Raw genomic sequence first — 22247 nt, 5'->3', positions numbered from 1 at the left:
CTGTAAATTTTTACCACAGAATATTTTTTTTAGAAGATATCAAACACAATTTAGCACTTTGCTAGGCTGATATTAATAGATTTAAGCTAAGGGGTCTTTTTGTTTAGATAGGCAGTGGCCAGTTTATCCCTTGAAGGTTTGGCTTCCTCCTCTAGAACAGCTCATTCTCCCTGCTGCTTTCTGTCTTGAGACCCTCGCAGAGGTAGGCAGAGACATGGTATTATTGTGATTTATAAAATCTATTAGTTCTGCTCCCAGCTAATCCCTATCTCCTGAGAGCAGCCCAGGCAGAAGTGAGGAATAGTCTGGATCATGGTCCCTCGGGGCTGGAAGAAACTGAAGAGGTTGTCATCCCTGCGTCAAGAAGAGGTGTTTGCATATCCTCTTCTTAAAGCCTTTAGAAGTTGAAGATTTCATGACCACCTCTGCTTATTTACTTAGTGTTTAATTACTTTAACACTTTCCTAACGTCTAAACTCTATCTTCTTTTTTGCAGTTTACGCCTGTTACTTCGTCTCATGTCTAGTAAGCACACAGAGAACAAATTATTTTATTTCCTCTTGAAAGCCACCTTTTTCCTACCTGTCTGCTACTGTGTCTCTCTGTCTTCTCTTCTTTAGGCCAATCTCTTTTCATTTCTTTCACCAATTATTTGTTCCAGTCTTTCTTGAGATGTGGTGTCCAAGCCCACGCTCCATATTCCAGCCAGAGGCTTTCTGAACGGACATTGCAAGGAGAGGATTTTTCTAAGGTGTCTTGTTGGCCGTGCTTGTGTTTTTACACCCCAGTGTGGCATTCTGATTTTGGCACTTTTTGCAACAGACAGCATCAGAGATTAGTGTTCATTTTCTGATCTGTAACGATGCCACGATCCTTTTCTGTGGAGACCTGTCTAGTCGTTGCCCCTCTGGTATTTTGAATCGTTTTGACATGTTGCTCCCAGCTACTCTCTTGTCCTGGAGGCATCGCAGTCCCTCACTGTCACGTTGCTGAATGTGTATCCATCGAGTGGCCATAGCGGTGGCATCCCCATGGCTCTGTGACTGAATGACAAAAGGAGCTGCAGACTTCCAAAACTATTCGTGTCACCTTTCTCTCTGGAGAGCCTCTGAAACAGCAGGTGGAATATGTTCTGGGGGCCTGTGCATTGCTGGTTTCTTTCTGAGGAAGGTCTTCGCTCCTCCCTCATAGAGCCAAAATACATGAACGTACTTGTAAAGTTACGTGGCCTGGATGGGCTTGTCTCATGAAGCCTGTCCTGTCAGTCGTGTTGAATGCCATTGACTGAAAATCTTGGGGGAAAAGACCATCTTTTCATTATGTATGTGCAGAGTGACTGTTTCTAATGGGCCTGTCCCTGGCCAGGGAGTACAGATGTTACCTTGCTGCTACGCCTACTAACAAAATTAGCAACAGGCTTTATGACTTCTTGCAAAATCAGGAGTTGCTCCTCTTTGAAAACATTGGGGACAGAGAGCATGATAAAATAGTAGTAAGAAAGTGGTAAAAAGGTAGTAAAAAAGATAGATAAATAAATTGCTTAAGAGTCATTGATGAGAAATAATTTTGTCTTATTTGGAGGGAAAGTTAGACACACTAATTGATCTAAGTAGAAATTTCTTTAAGAAAAATTTGGAGGCAAAAATACTATGTTATAGAAGTAATGAAATACAACATTCTTTTACTTCATTCTATTTAATGGGGACTTACAATCTTCCGTAATCCTTTTCTGTTGTAGATAGTAAGGCTAAAGATTGCAGTTGGCTCATGACAATCCTGCTGAAAGCTGAACAATTTGGACAATAAACTCTTTTTTCTATACAGTCTGTTTTTACTGGGCTTGTCTTGAAAGCTTCTTTTCCAACTCTTCTATTTCACTTGATGGCAAACTGAGCTGAAAAGTGTATTTATGTCTAGTCAACTAGAATTATTGAAAAATAATTAGAATTGTTCCAAACAGAAAATATATTGGATTAAACTTCCTTTGGGAAAACGGCTCACTGTCTGCACTGAGTGAACACACCAGCATTATTAACTCTTGGATCTTGTTTCTCTGCTCTTCTGTGCATTGTGGAGAAGAGAGAGCCAGGTGCAGCTGCCCACCTTGTTGTTTCCCTTCCCCTTTTATATTCTCTTCATGGATGTATAAAGACAGTGGTTTAAATATGTAGATATACAATGTTATGCTATGCTGGCTGTTGTCAATTACAGAGAGATTACTGCTCTAGAGAGATTTCTAAATTTTCATTCCAACATTTCTAGATTCCGGCTTGACTACTGGATAAAGAAATACGTCTTGTGCAATGAAGCTGAAGAGAAATGAAATTTTTCTGAAATTAGGCTTATCTTATTTCAGTGATAGTACTTATGCAGAAAGAATTCTTCAGGGTATCTTCAAATCTTTAGCGCAGTGTGGCTCGGATGTCAACGCTTGCAATGAAAATCTATCACATTAGGGGAGGCTCACCTCCTGCCAGCATGATTCCCAGTAGTTTTGTGATGAGTTATCTTGCAGAGCAGTGTAGGATTTTAACACAATAAACTGTACATTAGCAGGAGTATGTCATGCCAGGGCTAAACCATCCTGGCCAAATGAGGAGCCACAAATCCCAAGGCATTAAAATTCAGTAAACTTTGAACTTATGTAAAAGTAATATATTGAATTAGCTTAGATAGCTAGTGTAGTTTTTTGAATAAGACTTATTTCATTCTCAGTGTTGACTTCAAACCCCAGTACAACTGACTCCACATCTGGAAGAATTTTCTGTAGCATTGGAAAAAAACAAACACTTTAAAATACTAGACTAAGTGTAGAAGTTGGTTTTTTGGGGGTTGGGGAGGGGCAATCGGGTCTGGCAGGTTGGGAATCAAGGCTGAAGTATGCAGAGTCTCTCAAACATGAGCTTCCAAAGGCTTTTGGAGGGAATCAGGAGAGCTGTGGTGGGTTTCATTTATCTTTGTGCATGCTCCGAGATTAGATGTTGTTGAATGTTGCTGGCTTTTAAAGGGTAGTGATTAGTAGTGATTTAGGCTGTTTCACCCTATTTCTTATTTCCTGATCAACTGGACTCTAGTTTTAAACAATTTTGTCACTCACTGATGTTTCATAATTCATACAACTATGAATTTCAGTAGTAATTTTCAGTGTTTTCTAGCTGATTTCTGGAACGATGGCCAGACATGCCTGCTCTGCAACAAGCTTTTTGGTTTGAAGTTGTCAAGAATACCTTTTTCTAAGCCAGGAAATCACCATCCCACATTTCATTTGAAAGTTGCCACTTTTAGTAGAGAAAGAGAATCCATTTTATTTGTCCTCTGTATAGGGGTAGTAAAAGTAAGATGTGGAGTTCGTTAGGCAAAATATATTTTCATTAGCGAAGACCTGTTATCTGCCTTACATAATTGTATTCTGTTTTGTACATTGTTTTTGTCTATTAGCATAGAGATCTAAATGATTCAACCACTCTGATCTCTTCCCTTGCTCAGTGTCTAGGGAGATGGGCCAGAGTGATGGATAAAACCACCTGGTCACCTACATGTGCTTCATAGCCATTATCTATGAAAAAAAACTTAAGTGTATGTGTCCTCAGAGTAAGGTTGATTGTTCTGGGCTCCTGCCACCAGCAAACAGTCACTTTTCTACCTGCATTTTTCCTGTCCTTTCCATGACAAAGAATTCTCTTAAGTGGATCTGCCTGACTTTGTGTGCACAAGCCCATTTAGAACAGGAGGGGTAAAGCTTAACGCCAGCTGAATCTCAGTCACCTTTGCCTTCTGAGATACATAGAATTTCCCTTGAAGTTTGTACAGAGTCGGCGTTTGGTGCAAAACAGACCTACTGGCTCCTTTGATACTTTTAAGCCTCTGCTCCATCAATTGTGCAGGCTTTTGGTTTATTTCTAAGTTCAGTCCGACATTCTGGTTTTGATGTAGAGACCCTGATGTTATTTTGATCTTTTATCTTGCTTTAACTTTGTTTCCTTGTGTTTGTTCCTAGCAGTGAAGTAGGTTAGCAGCAAAACTATTATTTCAGGTAAAGGTGGCAGTGAGCTTAGGAGTGGATTTTTAGATTCTGGGGAATGTGGATGGTCTGGCACATCTGGAGCTTCAGTTCAGGGAAAACTACAGTATCTTTCTTGCCTAAAGCCAAGTGCTGAAGTTGTGACCATTTTACACACGTGGATGCTAAAAAATGTTGGAGTGAAGGTTTCTGTTTAATGGAGGAGGGGGGAGAATAAAGGATTTGGTGGGTTTTGTGTGGATTCTCAGAAGAACAAATCTTTTACCTCAGGAACAGCATGGAAAATGGAAATCATGGTGTCCAGGGCAGTGCAATTGGTTGCTAGTTAAATGATAAAAATTTCACAGATAAATTTATATTTTTGCATAAATGGTGGCGTGAGAGTGATACAACATGTGCCTTCATTTGCTCAAGGAGTTTTTTCCAGATTGATTTTATACTTTATACATATAGTCATTTATATATTTATATATATATATATTTGTGGGGGAACTTGTGCTTACAGGTAATTTTGAGGTGAGTGTTAGTACTGTTGACTCTTATCTTTCTGAGATATACTGAAACTGTTGGGTTTTATTCTGTGTGTACATACAGTCAATGCAAATCTATATTTTTAAAAAGAAGCAGACTCTGAATCCTAGATGAAAGTCATGCTTTACCTTCTGTGGTGTCAAGGTTTTATTTGGCTTTCTGTGGGAATGAAAGTTTATCTGTTTGTTCCTTGTCACCATTTTCATGTACTGAGTGGCCTTTGTTTCCGTGAAAGAGAAGATTTCATGTGGTGCCCTCACCTAACCCAGCTTCTGATAGCCATTTTTTAATTGAGTTCCCAGCTAACTATATGTATTGGGGGGTCATCAAGGTCTGTAAGGATGACAGGAAGGCAGCACAGTTCCAAGATAATAAACTCATGTAGCGTTACTAAAGATGAACATATGAAAAACCTCCTTTCTGAGATAATACGTCTTTTTCTTGATTTTTTTTTTTTACTTATAAAAATATAAAGTTAAAAAAAATGAACTCATACACTTTCTTCTCTGAGTTGCCGTATATGCACATATTAATAGAAACACAGCACCTGCACTTGGCAATTTTTCTGATGTTGCTCTCTCTTTCACTTCTGCATTTGCGTTTTCCTCTTATTCCTGCCCCTCAGATCTCAAAACTGTTTGCATCAAGGTTATTCCTAGGCAGGAGTTTCAAGGGTCTGATACTGCTATTGTTAGTGCCATGCTAGAAAAGAAATACCGAGCTAGGAAAGAAGCGCAATAAGGACTTGATTGAAGTCCCATAGGCCTTCCATTGAAGATTCTCATTATCCTGCACAGACTTTTGTTCGCCTTGTGCTGAATTGTAGCCTCAGTGACTGCAGGGCAGAAAGTCGGCTGCTTCGGTTTAGTGTGTGGATTATTGAATCAAAAGTGTCACATTTAGTAACCAGAAATTAAAAACCTTCATAGATGAACAGTTTCTTATGGTGAAATAATGAGATATAATCAAAACAAGAGTGAGGGTCTATGTTTCCAGTCAGATGAATTGGTGAAAATTCATCGGTTTCATCCTAAAGGATCAAAGTCTTGAAACCACAATTTTTCTACCTGTGTGTCGCTACATATGAAGCAGTAATTCCATTGATATGGGCATTGATATGCACTTATACTCAGGTATGCGCTTGCTCGGGTATTTTTTTTTCATAAACAAGGTATTTTATGTGCATCTTGAATTAAGTTCTGTCATGCTCACACATGGATGTGTGGGCTGGACCTATAAACCGCTGGCACTATTGATCTGTGCCATAGCTGGAGACCCAGCATCCTTTAATAAAAACACTTAAATGAATACATAAATATATATATATACACATATATATATACATATATATATTAATACGTCTGGGGAAAAATCTGAAAATTAATTTGTCGTAGCCAGCCGTGTAACGATGGCGCGGGGTGAGGCCGCGGGGCAGCTGCGCCCCCTGCCGGCGCCACCCGGCATCGCGGCCGGAGCCCGCCCGGTCCGAGGAAGACAAAGGCCGGTGGAGGATGAAGTCAGGAGTTGGCGAGGTGGCTTGTTCTGCGAACTTTCCAGAAAGACTGGGGGCTGAGAAACGAGTCGACGCGTCAGACGCGTCCAGAGTTTCTGGCTCAGAACGTGGCGTTGCTAAAATTTGGTTCACAGCTCTTTAAAATAACTGGGAGTCCTTCCAGCGACTTTTCAGTGGACTTTGGATCAGGTCCGAGAGTTCTTAGGAGTTCGAGGAATTTAAGACCAGGTCTAAATCCAGAAACCTTGTTTTTCCCAAGAACGTTAAACTTTTTATCTTCAGTTAGTTGCTGTATATAGGCCAAAAAAAAGTTTTTAAGAAGCTAAAGGGTATATAACAAAAATAGTCTTACTTTATAGAATAAAAAGTACATTGGCAAACCAGCAGTAAACTATTTATCCATTTGAGCAGATTTTATAGAATGTTGTGCAGTTCTATTTTTTCACCATCAATACATGTTATTCTTCCCAGAAATCCATCAATAACACTGCCCTTTCAGTTTCAATGTTTCTGTTCTTCTGTGTAGTCATGTTCCAGTCACGGTTCTGAATCTGCAGAATATGGTCACTTAGATGGGTGCAGTATGGTCCTTATTAATAATCAAGCATAATTTTTTTATGTAGTTTATTTAAAATTGAGACTATTTCTAATATTTTTTCCTTTCTTTCAAAATTTAGGTGGAGAACAGACCAAAGTATTATGGAAGAGAGTAAGTATTTTTCTCTTCTAAGTATTTTATGACTCTATCCAAAAGTTGTTGTTCTAGAACTTAAAAAAAAAAAAAAGACACAATAGAGGTCTGATAAAATATTTTATTTTACCTTTTACTTCAACTAGGAACTAAATATATTGAAAGCCTAATAATTAAGCTATGTTACAGTCCAGTACCGCTGCTCACAATCCATGGACTGCGATGCTCTGCAAACCTGCATGTCTATTTTGATCATCTTGGGACAGTTAGGGAAAAAATATTGTCTGGAGTAGTTCTTCCTTTTATTTTGGTTGTCATTTTTAACCTCTCAGTGTTCCTGCAATGGCCTGGGGAAGGGAGAATCAGCTTGCCTTTGCCACAGCCTTTTTGTGTATGTTCCTATACTTTCTCCAGCCTATGTGGCGGTGGAACTATGCATGTATACTATTGCAGGTGTAAATGCTGTTCTCCCTGCTAAAGTTACAAGGACTGAAATACCAAAAGAACGGGTGTCATTTTGTTGGACCACTAGAGTATAATTCCTTTGTACTCAGCCGTCTTCCTGCCAATAAATAGATTTAAAGGGCCTGGATTCTGCATTGGCATGGAGATTTGGGCAGATGAAGTTGAAGGGCAAAGCCCCTGCAGCAACCACCCAGATCTGGCATTTGTCCTTTGTTGAAGTAATCTGCTAAGGCCCCAGCCCTTATCACTGGTTATATTACTTAGATCCCACGTTCTATTTTTTTCTTCCATCCCAGACACATCATCTGTGTTTAATAATCCTCTTTTACTATCAAAAACCTCAAGAGCCAGTAGCTTTGCCCCCAATTACTGAAGTTTCATTTTTTAAATACTGTCTTTGACAACAGGGAATACAGATCTCGCCACTAGAGTACAACAGAGCTGAAGACAGTACCCACCTGAGTAACCCATCATGCTTCCTTCAGCAGGACTTGTAAAACCATTACCACAATCTCTTATCCAGGAACCTGTCTGGCTGTTTGACATTGTCTGGGTTTGTGGAGCAACAGGGCTGGCAGGGACTGCAAGAAATCAGCTGAGTGAACCTGCCCAGGCAAGATCACGTTAGTTATTATCATTTGAAAAGATTTCAGGACCACTGGGGACAGTCCTATGAAAGCAATTCACTCAGTGCTCAGTAGTGCTTGGAAACAGAATCAAGGTTTTCTAGGGAGAGAAACAGACAAAAAAAATCATAATTATATTACTGTGTAAACGTATGATGTAGCTGCATTTTAAATAGTGTACATAGTTCTGGTCTGTCTCTATCCCTTTCTCCTTCCTCCTTTTCAGAAGGGTTATGGAAGAAATGAAAGGTACAGCAAAATGCAACAGCGGTGGAGGAAAGGGATGCGGCTCCTACCACAGGAGGAAAACGATCAGGTCTTCCTCAGTGGGTGTCCAAGTGAGGGACATGCACAGTGTCCCTCTCAAGTTCATTGCCACAGGGTGCTGCGGAGGCCAAAAGCATAAAGATATTAAAGGGTTTACAAGTGAAGTTCTCAGATTCATGAAGGTTAAGGTCACAGCTGATGGGACACAACTTCTGGCTAAACCAGTGATGGATAGACAGGGATGTGAAGTGAAAGAAATATGTCACTGCTTCCTGTTCTCTTTCCATAAGCATTTCTTGTTGGCTGGTGTCAGAGGCAGGCGTCTGAGTTCAGGGGAGCTTGTAGCATGTACAAGCTGGTGTTATCCCCTTACCACCCATGGTTAATGAAATTTCACAGGTGCCCCAAGTATCCTGTCCCAGTGATTTCTTAAATTGATCACCAGGAGAGTTTTTTTCCTAATGTCTAAGCTAAAGCCTATAATGAGCTTGTGGTGGCAAATAGCTTATGCTTATTATTTTTAACTAGAGCTATGAGCTGCCATGAGTTTACTGTAAAGACATGCTTAAATTATGTCATCTAGGGGATGCTCGTGTTAATTTGGATGTGAGAGTAAATGAGTGTGTCCCTATCAGTACAGACAGCAAGTATGAATCAATTTGCATCATTTTGAATAGAAACCCACTCAGGAAAGGTCACTTAAATCTAATATTTCCAACATGCATTAGTTGTGAAAAGACAGTGTAAAGAGAACAGAACAACAATTGCATTTATATCCAACATGTTTTTCTTCTCTTTCACTACCGAGCCAGAGGCAGTGTTAGAAATATGCCACTTCATATGTATTGTTAGAAAAGAGAAAATGCTGAAGGCTAATACATTTTAGTGCCTTTTTTTTCAGACAGCAGCAAAAATAGAAACTTTCAAAACCTCTGAGGAGACCCTTGGAGACTTACCAACTAGCAAATGTGTGTACGAGTTAAGACTCAAACTGCTCTAAGGACTGCATTTGTACTTACAGAAAGATCGCTTCTAAATATTGATTATTGTAAGGTTAATTGTGCATCTTAGGGCCTCTTTCTTTCTTAAAATATCACTGGCAAAAGAATATAAAAAATATTACTTTTTTTTAACACTGCATGAGGAACTCATTGAAGAAAACTGTTTTTCTCAAGGCTACTCTGTATCTTCTTCTACTTTAATATATGCAGAATAGAATTCTGAATAATTGTTGCCATTTTTTTGTCTCCGTTTCCCTTACAAATTTGGGGAAGCAATGTTAATATAAAAATAAAGCAAACTGTTAATACAGATGACCTCTCATTTTAATTTTAAGTCATCTCCATTTAAAAAAAATAATTCCTTTGTACCTAGTTTTCAATTCTGTCATAAGACCTCTAGAAGGGAAACAAAGAAGAGGGGCATAGACTCATAGGAGAGAAGAAGTTGTGAAAAGTTGGGGCATTTACAGAACAAAATCTCTGAGTGAGGATGAAATGTCATACTGGCTTGTGCTGCCTGAAATTGCATATACAGTGTCATTTTGTTTTGCCTCTATGCTGGATTTGCCCATGCTGGATGACTGTGCTGCCACTTTTAGGTGCTTGGAAGCTTTCCTGATAGCTTAGACCACAGCGATTTGCAGTGCAGAAGTTTCCCAATGGTTTCTGGAGTGGGGAAGGAGGTGTTTCTGGTTGGATTGTTCTGTTAGTCACTGAAATGTCTTCCCTTAGGTTTCATGGGATCATTTCTCGGGAGCAAGCAGATGAAATACTTGCTGGCGTAGAAGGAGCGTATATTCTTAGAGAAAGCCAGCGGCAACCCGGCTGCTACACTCTTGCTCTCAGGTAAATGATGTTTTCATAGAGCCTTATAGTGCAAATGTAAATGCGTTTAATGGAGAGGGTTATATTTTGGGTGAATTCTATGTCTGTTGTTACTTAATTCACGTCATGGTGTCAAAGGGATTTTACACACTCTTGTCAGCAGTTTGACCATCACAGTACTGCAGCAATTCAGTCACTCCTTGGCTAAGAAGTCCCTTTGCAGAAGCAGACTGCACCTGTTTTCAAAAATTTTGCTACCTAGAGCTGAGCGTTGTAAAGATTGAGCTTCTGCTTGAAAACTGTGTATAAGATGTGAGTACAGAACAGGAGGGTGTCCCAGCAGAGGACACAGCCATGTTGTCCTCTGAGCTGAGTGATGTGTTGAACACAAACTTCAGCAAATGTCAGTGATAATAACCCTGGAAAACCATGAAGTCCAGTGGCTGACCAGCTGTCAAAAGCAGCATATCAGATGTCAGTTTTCTTCCCTAACTGGAATTCAAGCTTGCTGTAGAAATACAGTGTGAAGGATGGGATGCTGCTGCTGCGTAAAGAAGTAAGAGTCTGCTATTCAACCCAGTGAAAAAATTCAGTGGGAGCCCAAGCTACAACATCGCTGCCCCTCACAGGTGCCTTTCCTTGAAAATACGGCCACTCCTGGGTTAGCTGTGCCATTCAAAACCTGCCCACACAGCAGTCTTAAAGCTGCTCTGGGTTAGTGGCAAGGCAAGGTATTTGTTTGGGTTTTGACAAAACAAACTCCTTGGCAATATTTTACAATGTTTATAGCATTATTACTTCTGTGGGATGTGGACAAAATAAAAGTCTGAATTTCTATCATTCTGCCAGTAAGCTAGAAGGAAAAATCCTATAAGGAGTTATCCCAAGTGGCCGTGATAGTGTGCTGAAATCATCCTTAGAATTCAGATCGATGTGCAGATGGTAGAACTGGAAAAGCTCGTGAGTCATGCCAGCTAAAAAGTGGTATAAATTAAAAGCAACTTTTGTCAGCTGAAAAAGAACAAGCATAATTTTTTAGCGTTTTGAAGAGAGATTTCAAAATAAAGAATAAAAAGAACTACCAAAGGATGGGGATTATGGCAAAGTGCCTATTGTTTTGACATAACAGCATGATTTCTAAATCCATCTGAATAATTATTTGCGGAATCATAAACTGAATTCAATTGTAAATTGGGAATTCATATGAAAAATGTGGGGAAGAAAATAAGAAGCTTAAAAAGTTTGGTTTGAATGCCCAACAAACTATGCAGACATGCAAATCTGATGCAATATAAGGACCATTTAACCTAATGTCGTATCTTTGAATCCTTTAATCAAGAATGAGATTCCAACCATGGTGTTATAAACTGAATGTGCTACTAAAGCACTTTGCTTTTTAAAAACTCTTCAAAAAACCTCACGGATTACACCTGCCATACGTAGCTGTATAGGGCCAGAGTTATCCCACAGAACTCTGGGTGCTCAATTGGGTCCCTGAATTAGAAGCTGGGTCCCTCTGGCTTCCTGCCAGACGGTGGTTCAGACCTTTAGGATTTGAATTACTTGCCAGAGATGCACATCTCTCTTCATTGACTGTAAATATGCCCAGGGTGATTAAGCATCCAGTTTCTGCACCTCGGAAACATTTTGGAATGGAAAAGACCTTACCACAATTACACATTCTGGTATAAGGTCTTGTCAATGCAAACGTGCCTTTCCCATCACTGCCCTAGTCCCTTTAGGATTTAGATTTAAGCCGCTTACGTCTGGGTCATGTGGCTTGTTACAAAGAATTGGCCTCGGTTCTGTAGCCCATTCCACATGATAATGGACAGGTTTGGGTTTGAACTGGAGTTGGTGTCTCCACAGAGATCCAGTTGCACCCATGTGCATATTCCATATGTAATCCAGATACATGGCCTTGTCAGCAAAATTACCTCTTGAGTGTTTTGTCAGTTTTGATTTCTCTCTCTCACTCTTCCCTTTATCTTTTTTTCCCTCTCCTTTTTTTTTTTTTTCTGATATTTGCAGATTTGGTAATCAGACCTTAAACTACAGGTTGTTCTATGATGGGAAGCACTTTGTTGGGGAGAAAAGATTTGAATCAATCCATGATCTAGTTACAGATGGCTTGATAACATTGTATATAGAAACCAAGGCTTCAGAGTATATTTCCAAAATGACAACAAACCCCATCTATGAACACATTGGATATGCTACTTTGCTTAGAGAAAAAGTGTCCCGGAGGCTGAGCAGAACTAAAAACGAATCAAGAAAAGCAAGTGTAACAAGTGAAGAAAATACCCCGGTTGAAAAGGTAAGTATTCAGTTTAAAATCTTGGGAAGTAATACTAGTCTTTCTATCAAATTTGAGAGAAAAAAGAGTTTTGTCTAAAAGCCTGTGTCTGTTTTCCTGTACTTCATTAAGTATTACTATCCCACTGAAAAGTTTATATCCTGTTAATGTGATCTTGGCTCCAAACTAATATTTGACTGGAGCTTATGATGAAAGCTTTCTAATAAGTACCAAATGCAACTGTTTTCACTGTGTAAATATATATATATGTATATATATATATATATATATTTACACAGATTAACTTAGGAGCTACATCTGTAATTGTTCACAAGTTATATTTCTTTGTCCACATATACTTAAGCATATTTTGCATAGGATTATGAAACATTTTCCCATAGACCCTTCACCACAGCTCAAGTTTGTTATCTTTCCATTCACAGTTCAAAGGTCCTCTTTTCTGCCAAGTCTTTGGTGGATGGGTCTCAAACTGGGATATTGTGTGTTTTCTTCCCTTTCTTCTCGTAAGTCTGAAATTGGGATATTATGGGTTTGCCTCCCTTTCTTCTTGCTCTTCTCATTTGAAGTGGGCTTTCCTTGAACTCCTTCTCTTGTGCACCTGTATCCCATAGCATTGTATGGACTAGGACTTATTTACATGATAATAAATTGAGAATTTTGTGCAGTTAGCAGCCATCTGAAGATGTAAAATTAGAAATCATTTTACATAGGAGAAACAGTCTTGTAAGCAGTGACACGTGGATAATTTTGTTTCCCAGGTGGCAAGGCTGTCAAAAACTTCTTTTTTTTAATCCAATGTTTATTCTGAATTGACTTACTGACATTTGTAAGCAGACTTCTGAAGTGTGACTGAGGATTTTAGTGTTCAGTGTGCTGACTGACTAGATGGGAACTAGGACCAGTTTGTATTTGGGACACAGGGAATGAATTTGCCATCATGTAGTAATATCAAGCATGAAAAATATCAGCTTTTTTATATGTATCCTCATCGCTCTAGGATATTTCTGGCATAGTTTTTGTCTGTTGGGTTAACATATCTGCATTGGCTGATTGTATATTGGTTTGGATTTGTCAGTAGTAGCAATTGTTCAAATCACTGACCTGGCCTGTAAACCTATTAATCCTCTAGAACAAATTTATTCAATTTACAAGGACATTTTTTAGGGAAGGCATAATACCACAGGGAAGTGCTTTGGAGAGTGGCACAGCAACAAGTCCTTCATTCAAGTTTTGTTTCAAAATGTATCCACTGATGACAATAGTTTGTGTTTCAATGAGGTGGTATTGTCATATGCAAGAGGAGTGGATGCCATGGAGGCAGGTTTTGTGCTCATTCAGTTAATTCCTGTGATTGGACCCTGGTTGGTTATGAGTGCTGTAACAAGCACAAGAAAGTTCATTCTTACGTGATTTGAGGCGCACTCAGGAATAAATATAGTGCAGTGTGACAGACTTCTTTGTGTAGGTTGGAAAAAGGTCCAAAGGATGTTCTGAACAAGTTTCTTTTATATTGGGAAAATACTGGACCATCATTGGGATGACTGTGAATATTATTATATGACTAGTGTAATCAAGGAATCATGACAGTTGAAAATGATGCTGCATTCTCAAGGAAATCAAGAGAATATTTTTTCGTACAAGGAAAAACACAGTTTCAAAATGGTGTTCAGTTTTACTTAACGGTTCTTGCAGTGAGAAGCAGTGGTCCTTTGTATCTCTCAAAGTTTTCTCAAAGACTCCAGGAAGGATTGTTCTAGTACTTCTAACAGATTGTGTTTTCTGTTGTGCTTGGGGTTGGATGTCATTTTCCAGGCTGGGCAGTTTTAAGTAAGTACTGTAAAAACTCTTTTAAACCAACAGAATGCAAACTGTTGCTGAAGGGGCCCCTGCCCTGTCTCCTTCACCCTTTTGCTGACATACAGTTTCATGCAGCTATGAAGTAGGTAACACCAGAAAATGGCTCCAGATTAAAACTAACGCAGCCAGAAGAAAAAACATGTGAATTTTTCAGCCAGATCTGCTACCTGATCCACCTCATAGGGGTGGAAATGCAGCACGAAGGAGAGGGCAAGGCTTTCTTCTGATGACAGCTCAAAAAATGAAGATGTTGGCTTAAAGTGAGTAGAGAGCTGCATCCTTAGTTCCAGGTAACTGTGCTAGAAAATGTTTGGACTTGACATAACTTGCTGTCGATAGCAAAAATACACCTCTGGACCACATTAGTGATTGGATTAGGTCTTCTTTTGTATTGCAGCTGAATGAAATTAAAGTATTCAGAGCATTATTTACCTCAGAGGTTGTTCACGATATATATACCCTAAAAGGATTGGTGCTCATCTAGATTTCCATACATGCAGGCACTAGCAGCCTGCAAGACTGGACAGCGTGGCTGTGCTGTCGTGTAAAAATAGCTTCAGCTAAGCCATTACATTGTTGGCAGCCCTCTCTGCCTTCCTCGCACCAAGGGAAAGCAGCAGAAGGAGGAACAGCAGCTGTTTCTGACATATTTTTCTTGCCAAGAGGAGTAGGAGTAATCACAGCTACAACAGGAGTGGGGCTGAATAGGCAAAGTGGTCTGCTTGCAGGCTGAAGACCTGCCATAGACATGATTAGGACTTCCAGTGGGCTTCTCTATGGGTACCAGCCTTATATGTTCCTGGGGGAAGCTCATGAGAGGTTTGGGTAGCAGACAAGGACTCAAGGGTCATCATTTCCATTTCTTCCTCACAGTAACCTCAAATAAAGAATGGACTGGGCTTTGGAATAAACCAATGAAAAACTGAGCATTTGTCAGTAACAGCATAGAGGGACAAAGGAGGATAAAGATAATTTCATGTTATTTTTTATATAAACTTTAGAAGGCCTCTAAATTGTAAAAGTAAAATGGGGAATTGGTAGTTCAGTGGGAGTTGTATCAGATGTTTTGCTTGAGGCTGTCATGTGTTGTACAGCATTTTAGACAAAGGCCATGGTTTGCCCACAAATCAAAACCTTTACCCCCTTCAATTACTCCCATAAATTTCAGACCCCTAGAAAGAAGTGAATGAATATTAGTATGACATTTTTCTGCAAAGTAAATTCTTTGCTGCATGTGTGAAAAATCATAGTGTTTTTCGTAAGGTGTATTTTCTCTGGCCAATTGAACAAGTAAATTTTATTTTTTATATATAACTGAGCTGTTTTATTTGAAAGTGCTGCCTGGTCTATTTTGAATGTTTCAGAAGTGATGGAGGGGAAAGCTGTATATGCAGGACAGAAACTTCCATTATTTCTCAAGAAGAATGTGAGAATTCAGCGCTCTAAGGTTAAGCATTCGTACTTCTCTTATAGATTAGGCATTTTACAAGTGAGGTTTTGCTTTATACTGAAACCAATCCCAGAGTGTGAAAGTGCAGCTGAAGGCATTTGTCTCCTTAGTGGGTTTGTTAACACCATCCAGGGAATCGGCTCGTTCTGTCACCTCCCACGCTGACAGCGGAGATTATTCAATGTCTCAGTCACTCCGGCACTGCTGCTCCCCTGGGGTAGGTCGATGGAAGGGGCCACCAAGGCACAAGCTGTCGGGAGGAGCCAGTGTCTCAGCACTGCCTGGAGTACCTGTCTGTTCCCATAATGATAATTTCTTCAAGGTTGTAATTAGTGGAGTTATGCCCATTCCAGAAGGGAGGTGTGATGTATGGGTTGGATTAAGCTGTTGTTGTTCACGCCTTTTTATCCAACATTTTTTGTAACAGGCCTAAGGAAATGTACGTGATTTAAGATACCTAATGGTAATATTTCATCTGAAAGTTATTTCTGTCTGACTTAGAAGAGGTCTAACAGATCTTTAATCTGAAAGGAGCCACAATGATTTCTTAGAAATGAAGTGTTGTGGGAGAACAGCGTGCTGCAAATACTTTCTTAGCAGTGTAGGCAATTGTCATTTTAATAGGATCCAGCTTCAAAAAGGATTCTGGATAGAGAAATAGTTTTTTGTGCAAAGAACGTTTGAAGATTGTATGTTATCTGCTTGTGATTTAAGCTTGGGCAATTTAATGTTGTGATTTAAGCTTGGGCAAGTTGTGATCGCCAGCTTTGTATTTGCTCTGCTTATGGATACTGTACTTGGGGCAAATGAACATATGCTTGAAGATGTAGGGCAGATAAGTACCTGGTACTGGTATGTACTGTAATTGATTACCAGTAGTTCATGTTACCGGTGAATGTGGGAGAAGTGTGACTTGCCGCAAGCAATTAATCTTCACATGTAGGAGTGAAAAAATTGCAGTAGTCTGTCAGTAAAATATGCAGTTCTGAAACACTTATCGCTATCACGTATCACATTATCCTGCAACTGCTACCCATGCTGTGTCAGCGATCTTTGTGTCCCAGACAAAGAGAAAAAAATCTTCCTTTCTAATCCTAGCCCAGCAAGTGTAATTTGGGAAAATATATTCAAAGAATTGAAATGTTGAAAATAAATGCATGCTGGAGTTCCATGAATGGTCTGATCAAGTAAAAGCTCTCACAGCTGCTGATCAGAAACCATGCTGGTTCCTTGCTCTGGCACTTTCATTCCCACTCCTGTGACCTGCCCTGCGCAGCACTGCAACCACCCCGTGCCTTGGGTGGACCTGGACACCGTAACACAGTGCCCAGTGTCAGGCACAGGCTATTCCCTGAGTGTTTTTTCTTTGCTATGCTGGTCTTCCACAGGAGCAGTTCCTCAGTCTGGGTTGCCTTCTAGCTCCTCCTTCATGTTAGCATGGGGGATGCGATGAGGGTGGCAAGCTGAAGTTAAAGAAAAGCTTTGGCAGCGATTGAACTTAAAGCATTTGCAAAAAGAATGATCTTAACCTATGTGACAGAGGACAAACTGTTGGTAAACGTGGTGAAGATTAAGGAAGGTTTTGTCAGTGTCAGGTCTCTGCCTGCTTGGATCCTGGCAAAGCTCCCATCAACTTCTCTCCAAGTAGGATTTGGCTTAGTCAGTTCAAACATACCAGTTGCACATGAAATATGAGTTTGCTTGGAGCCTGGGCTGAAGGGCTTCTTCTGCTCTCTGGTTGCAAGTACATGCCAGGAGCAGCAAGAGGCATTTAACAGTGATGGTCTGTAAAGAGCAGTGTAGCAGTTTGAGCTAAACCAAGAGCAAGCTGTATGTGGAGTCTTCATTTAGCAGCAGGACAGTGCAGAAAACTCTGTATTGCTGCTTGACATGGTAACCTGTCTATCTGTTTTGCTGGAACTCATTACCAGGCATTTAAGTGCAAATGACAGAGCCCATAGTTAATACTGCAGCTAGAACTAAAAAGCTGTAAAGATAAGCATATTATAGAGTCTGAAAGGTTGTAGATTTCCTCGGCAGAAAATCCCACACAAATAATAGACAGATAAGAAAGCTATTCCTATTAAGGCAAAGGTGACAGAAAAGGGAAAATAACTTTGCTGGAAGTAGGAGCTGGTATTACTGTCCTCATTAGTCATGCTGTTCACACACAGTTTCCCACAGAAGAAAATGCTTCCAGGAAAGACTGTTTTCTAACATCCCTTAATTGTAGATGTAATCTAGTTATAGAACTAATTTTTTAGGGGCATTGCAGTTTTTCTTACATCAAAATGGCATGGGAGACAGCCAATTTTAAGAGAACCTCTGTTTTGGTACAATTTTTGCAAGTATTTACACTTCTGCATTGTTACTCACACCACGTTCCTTTCTGAAGGCCTTTTAGCCTCATCTTGCCACTCCATTTTTGTGTCTACGTGGAATTTTCCACACGTTCTGCTGTTAGCCAATGATAAAGAAATCTTTTCAGTCTTTCATTTATTCATTATTCTTCCCATTCTGCAGCTCCTCTAAACCTCTAATGATCCTATTACAGTTTGCTAGTTGGTGTTCAACTCTCTTCTGGGATGTCTATCCAGATGTTGAGCATGTCCTTGCAGATGAGGGCTGCAGGACACTGTGCTGTCCTAGCTGTGGATCACAGGGTTAAGAGGATAGTGAGCAGAAACATCTGTTCCTGCAGGCTCTGGGCTGGAACCGCACTCATAATTTGACACTGTGTCTCATACACCGCCTTCAGCTCCCTAGTTTCTGCAACATGCTTGGTCAGAACAAATTAAAATGTGTTCTACTAGGACGTCAACAACCCCACGTTTTATTGGGTTTCACATTTTCAGTCCCATATGCACGTCCACAGAATACACAAGGGTCTTCTCTCCAGCTGATCTTCCCTGGAAGATGCTCGGACACCACACTGATAAGCAGCAACATAAATCCTGCATGTGAAGGTGGCCTTTATCTGCAGATTTCAGTAATACATGCAGTGATAAAAGGTGTGTGGCATTTTTGCTGCTAGAAGCAACAACCTTATAAATTAAAATTGCTTTGGGAGTAATTAATTCCTTTCATCAGTCACTCCTGCTTGTCCTGCAAGAGTGGTAGTTTACACACAGGTTACCACATGTACATACTTAATTGAAGCATGCCCTGACATGAGTACTTAACTACACTGTCTTCTTTAAATAACTGTTAACAATTTAGTACTGATTTTATCCACAATACTCTTTGGTATTATAACACAGTGAGAGGAGTTTATATGAATACAGTAGGTCTGCTAATATATGTATTTTAGTTAGCAGTTTTATATTTTGAGTGACAAATACCATCTTACTGAAAGTGTAGCTGCCTAATCATTTTCTTTTGCTTTTCAGTGTTGGCATTCTTTTGTATTTTCCAGCTCTGTCTCTTTACAGCTTCTTTTTTGTTTAGAGCTTCATAAATATGAAATAGGTAATATATAAGAAATAAAAATAAGAAAGCTTCTGAAGTAAAATCATTGAAAGAATCTTTTTTCAGTTCTTTTCCTCTGGCTGTCTGTGATTATGCACAGGAAAAGGTGTGCTGTTTGTAGCTGTGGCATTCCTAACTAAAACCTAATGTTTTGCCTGATTAGGCAGGGATTTTTGAGAGGAATAATTTGGGCTCACTTTAACAGTAATGGTAGTTGAGGGAATCAGGAGAAAGAGAGGTTCCATTGCAAAGTATTTGCTTCAGTTGCTTCCCTAAGCTGTTAACATCTCTCCAGGTTCCTGGTTTATATTATGCTATTACCATCAGCTTAGGATTCATGACTTTTGCCTTAAGCAGAATAAATGATATGATTATGCCTCAAGAGAGCTTGTAAGTTGGAGATAACATAGATTTACACATATGACTTGATGGAACGGGTGTGATCTGGTCCAAATGCTGCTGAAATAAATGGGAAGACCCCTGAAGTTTTCGCAGGGTCTTGGAGCAGTTCAGGGCACTGCTAAACATACGGAGCAAAGGTAAATATCAAGTTTATTACCACCAAGGTGTTTCCCAATCTAGTGTTTTAGAAGGGTAGTCATATGGAAGCAATATGAAAACTTCATACATGAATACCACAACCATAGATTAAGATTTTCTCAAATGAGAATGTCAGATTTGTACTAAAAGTGATACACCAGAAGTACTTATGGTAACCCTAAGGCAGACACCACTTGGCTCTTCAAGTACAGTACTGTATCTGCAACTAGGATCTGCTGAATAGATAAATTAATTTTTTCCTCTTGCGTATTTTCTTACTATGAGCATATTAATCATTCCAATAAAGCTAAATGTTTATTGCATAAAAACCATGCTTAGTTTGATGTATTAAAAATAAAAGCCTTATGTGAGGAGTTTTTTTTGTCTTGGCTTTTATACTCTTTACATAGTTTGATGGTATTAAATTAGTATAAACAAACTTCCATAAGGATTAGGATGGAGCCTTCAGCATAAACATTTCATTTGTCTAGTCACTGGAAAGTGGAAAATCTATACTTGGTTATCTCACATGAATCTTGAGACTCTGTGTGGGAATAGGCACTAAACTTTTACAAGCGCCTCTAAACTGCTGTGTTTTCATCTTGAAAGACAACTGTTCAACTTCTGAAGAATAAGAGAGAGATTAATTTCTGTTTGTGGAGGATTTGGAATTAGTGTCAAAAGGAAAGTGTTTGAACAGTTACTAATATTTATCCTTTATGTTTTGCTTCAAAAATTTGTAACTTTAGTGATGTGCTTGTTTAGGTCATACATTTGCTAGGCTAATTACATGGAAAAAACCAACCTGTCCTCTGTGTTCATGCACAGACATGACAAGAGATGATAGGCCTGAAATACACTGATGAACATTGCAGGTTAGCTGTTAAGGGAGAAAGAAAAAAAGGAAGAACAGTGAAACACTGGGATAGAGTGCCTGAGGGGATCACAAAATCTCCCTCATCATAGAAATACGTCAGAAAACATCTGGGAGGAATGGCACAGGTAGCACTGATACCTGAGGCAAGCAGGAGGAGAATCTCCTTAAGTACCTTCTAGTCCTATTTCTCCATGGTTTTCTGTGCCTGAAAAACTGTTATTTAGGCTCTGATGTGTCCTGTCTATTTAAAGACATCTAACCAGCATAGCTAAGGAGCAGTTACTTGATTCCTCACCATGGGAGGAGAGTATGTTCCAACCTAGAGAAGACAAAGCTTTAGTAAGACCTAATAGCAGCCTCCTGGTACTTAAAGAGGGCCTGCAGAAAAGATGAGGAGGGACTCTTTGTCATGGAGTATAGTGATAGGACAAGAGATAATGATTTTAAACAGAAAGAGTGTAGATTTAAATTAGATATAAAGAAGAAATTCTTCAACCTGAGAGTGGTGAGGTACTGGAACAGGTTGCCCCCTCCCTGAAAGTGTTCAAGGCCAGGTTCAGTGGGGCTTTGGGCAACCTGGTCTAGTGGAAGGTGTCCCTGTCCATGGCAGGAGCATTGGAACTAGATGATCTTTAAGGTCTTTCCTGACTCAAACCATTCTATGATTCAATTCTGAATCATCACTAATGAGAAATTAACTGCAGCTATAACCCAAGTGTCAAAGGCTTCCATGAAATGCTTAATGCTAGGCAAGATACACTAAGTTCTTCCTCTTCTATGCACTTCCCCTGTGCACTCTGCAGACCTTCTGGCAAGGAACATCTTGGCCAGCTTTCTGTGTCCCTACAATGCTGACTGGCACTTGTCCCATCATACTCTAGGTACTGTCCTTTCTGAGCATGAAATGTGTACGCCATGTCCACTGAGCATCTTTTTCCATACCCACGCTGCAGTAGGCCTCACCCCTGAGGCATGTGGGCACTCAGGTGCAGTCAGGTGCAGAGCCCAAGCAAATAACTCTGATCTGGGGACCTTGCCATGGAGAGCCAGCTCAGCAGCCCACACCGTCACCTTGCTGCTGGGATACTGGGAAACCAGGTGTGGGGATCTCCCCGATCACCTCTGGGTTGGGTCTGCAGCTCTCAGTCAGCCGCAGGGCGAGCAGAGCTTGCCGGAGCCGCCAGGAGGGAGAAGGCAGCAGCCTGGGCAGGGTAACAACTAGTAATGGCCACATGCTGTTGACAGCGTTCTCAGCTAAGGCTTGACTACAAAGGTCAGGAACCAGTGCTTTTTATAACGGCTAATATTTGGAAAGAAGAGCGCTGTGGTGTGAAAAGTACTGATCATAACAATGGGCTCTTTCTTGTAATGTATTCTCAGCCCTGGAGAACAGTGGGACTGCACATGGTCGTCAGCATCGGTTATACAGGATGAATACTGCCAGTTAGACTTGATTGCCTTTTTGATAGATTTACAAAAGTACTGAATGAAAAGAATGCAGCAGATGCAGAATAATTGGATTTTTAGCAAAGTAGTACAATGTCTCATGAAATCATACTCTTGACATTAATTCAAATTAGTTGGCACATGAACACGGTCACATAGACAAAAAATAGGTAGAGGAAGTTTGAGCAAAGAATAGAGATAGGCAGCAGCCTGATAAGCTGGGGATGATGAAGTACTACAGGGATGGGAGTTTTATTTAAGATTTTTATTGATCTGGAAGAACTACAAACAAGACATTACTGAAGACTCGGGATGGTTTGTGCTCTCATGTGACTCAGTACAGGAATTTAAT

At 40.0% G+C, this 22247-nt stretch overlaps 1 protein-coding gene across 1 annotated transcript in view; it reads left to right on the top strand.

The window, feature by feature from the left end:
* The window catches only part of CHN2 (chimerin 2), a gene marked incomplete at its 5' end in the record, with an annotated part of 164462 nt that overhangs the window by 85906 nt on the left and 56309 nt on the right, over positions 1 to 22247 (top strand). The window contains 3 exons of the mRNA XM_080338965.1: positions 6743 to 6774; positions 9848 to 9961; positions 11972 to 12257. Coding sequence (XP_080195091.1) covers positions 6743 to 6774; positions 9848 to 9961; positions 11972 to 12257 — 432 coding nt within the window. The remainder of the gene's footprint in view (positions 1 to 6742; positions 6775 to 9847; positions 9962 to 11971; positions 12258 to 22247) is intronic.

Source organism: Nesoenas mayeri, assembly GCF_963082525.1.
Source record: "Nesoenas mayeri genome assembly, chromosome: 2".
NCBI lineage: Eukaryota > Metazoa > Chordata > Aves > Columbiformes > Columbidae > Nesoenas > Nesoenas mayeri.
This window is presented reverse-complemented; position numbering and strand designations above follow the sequence as displayed.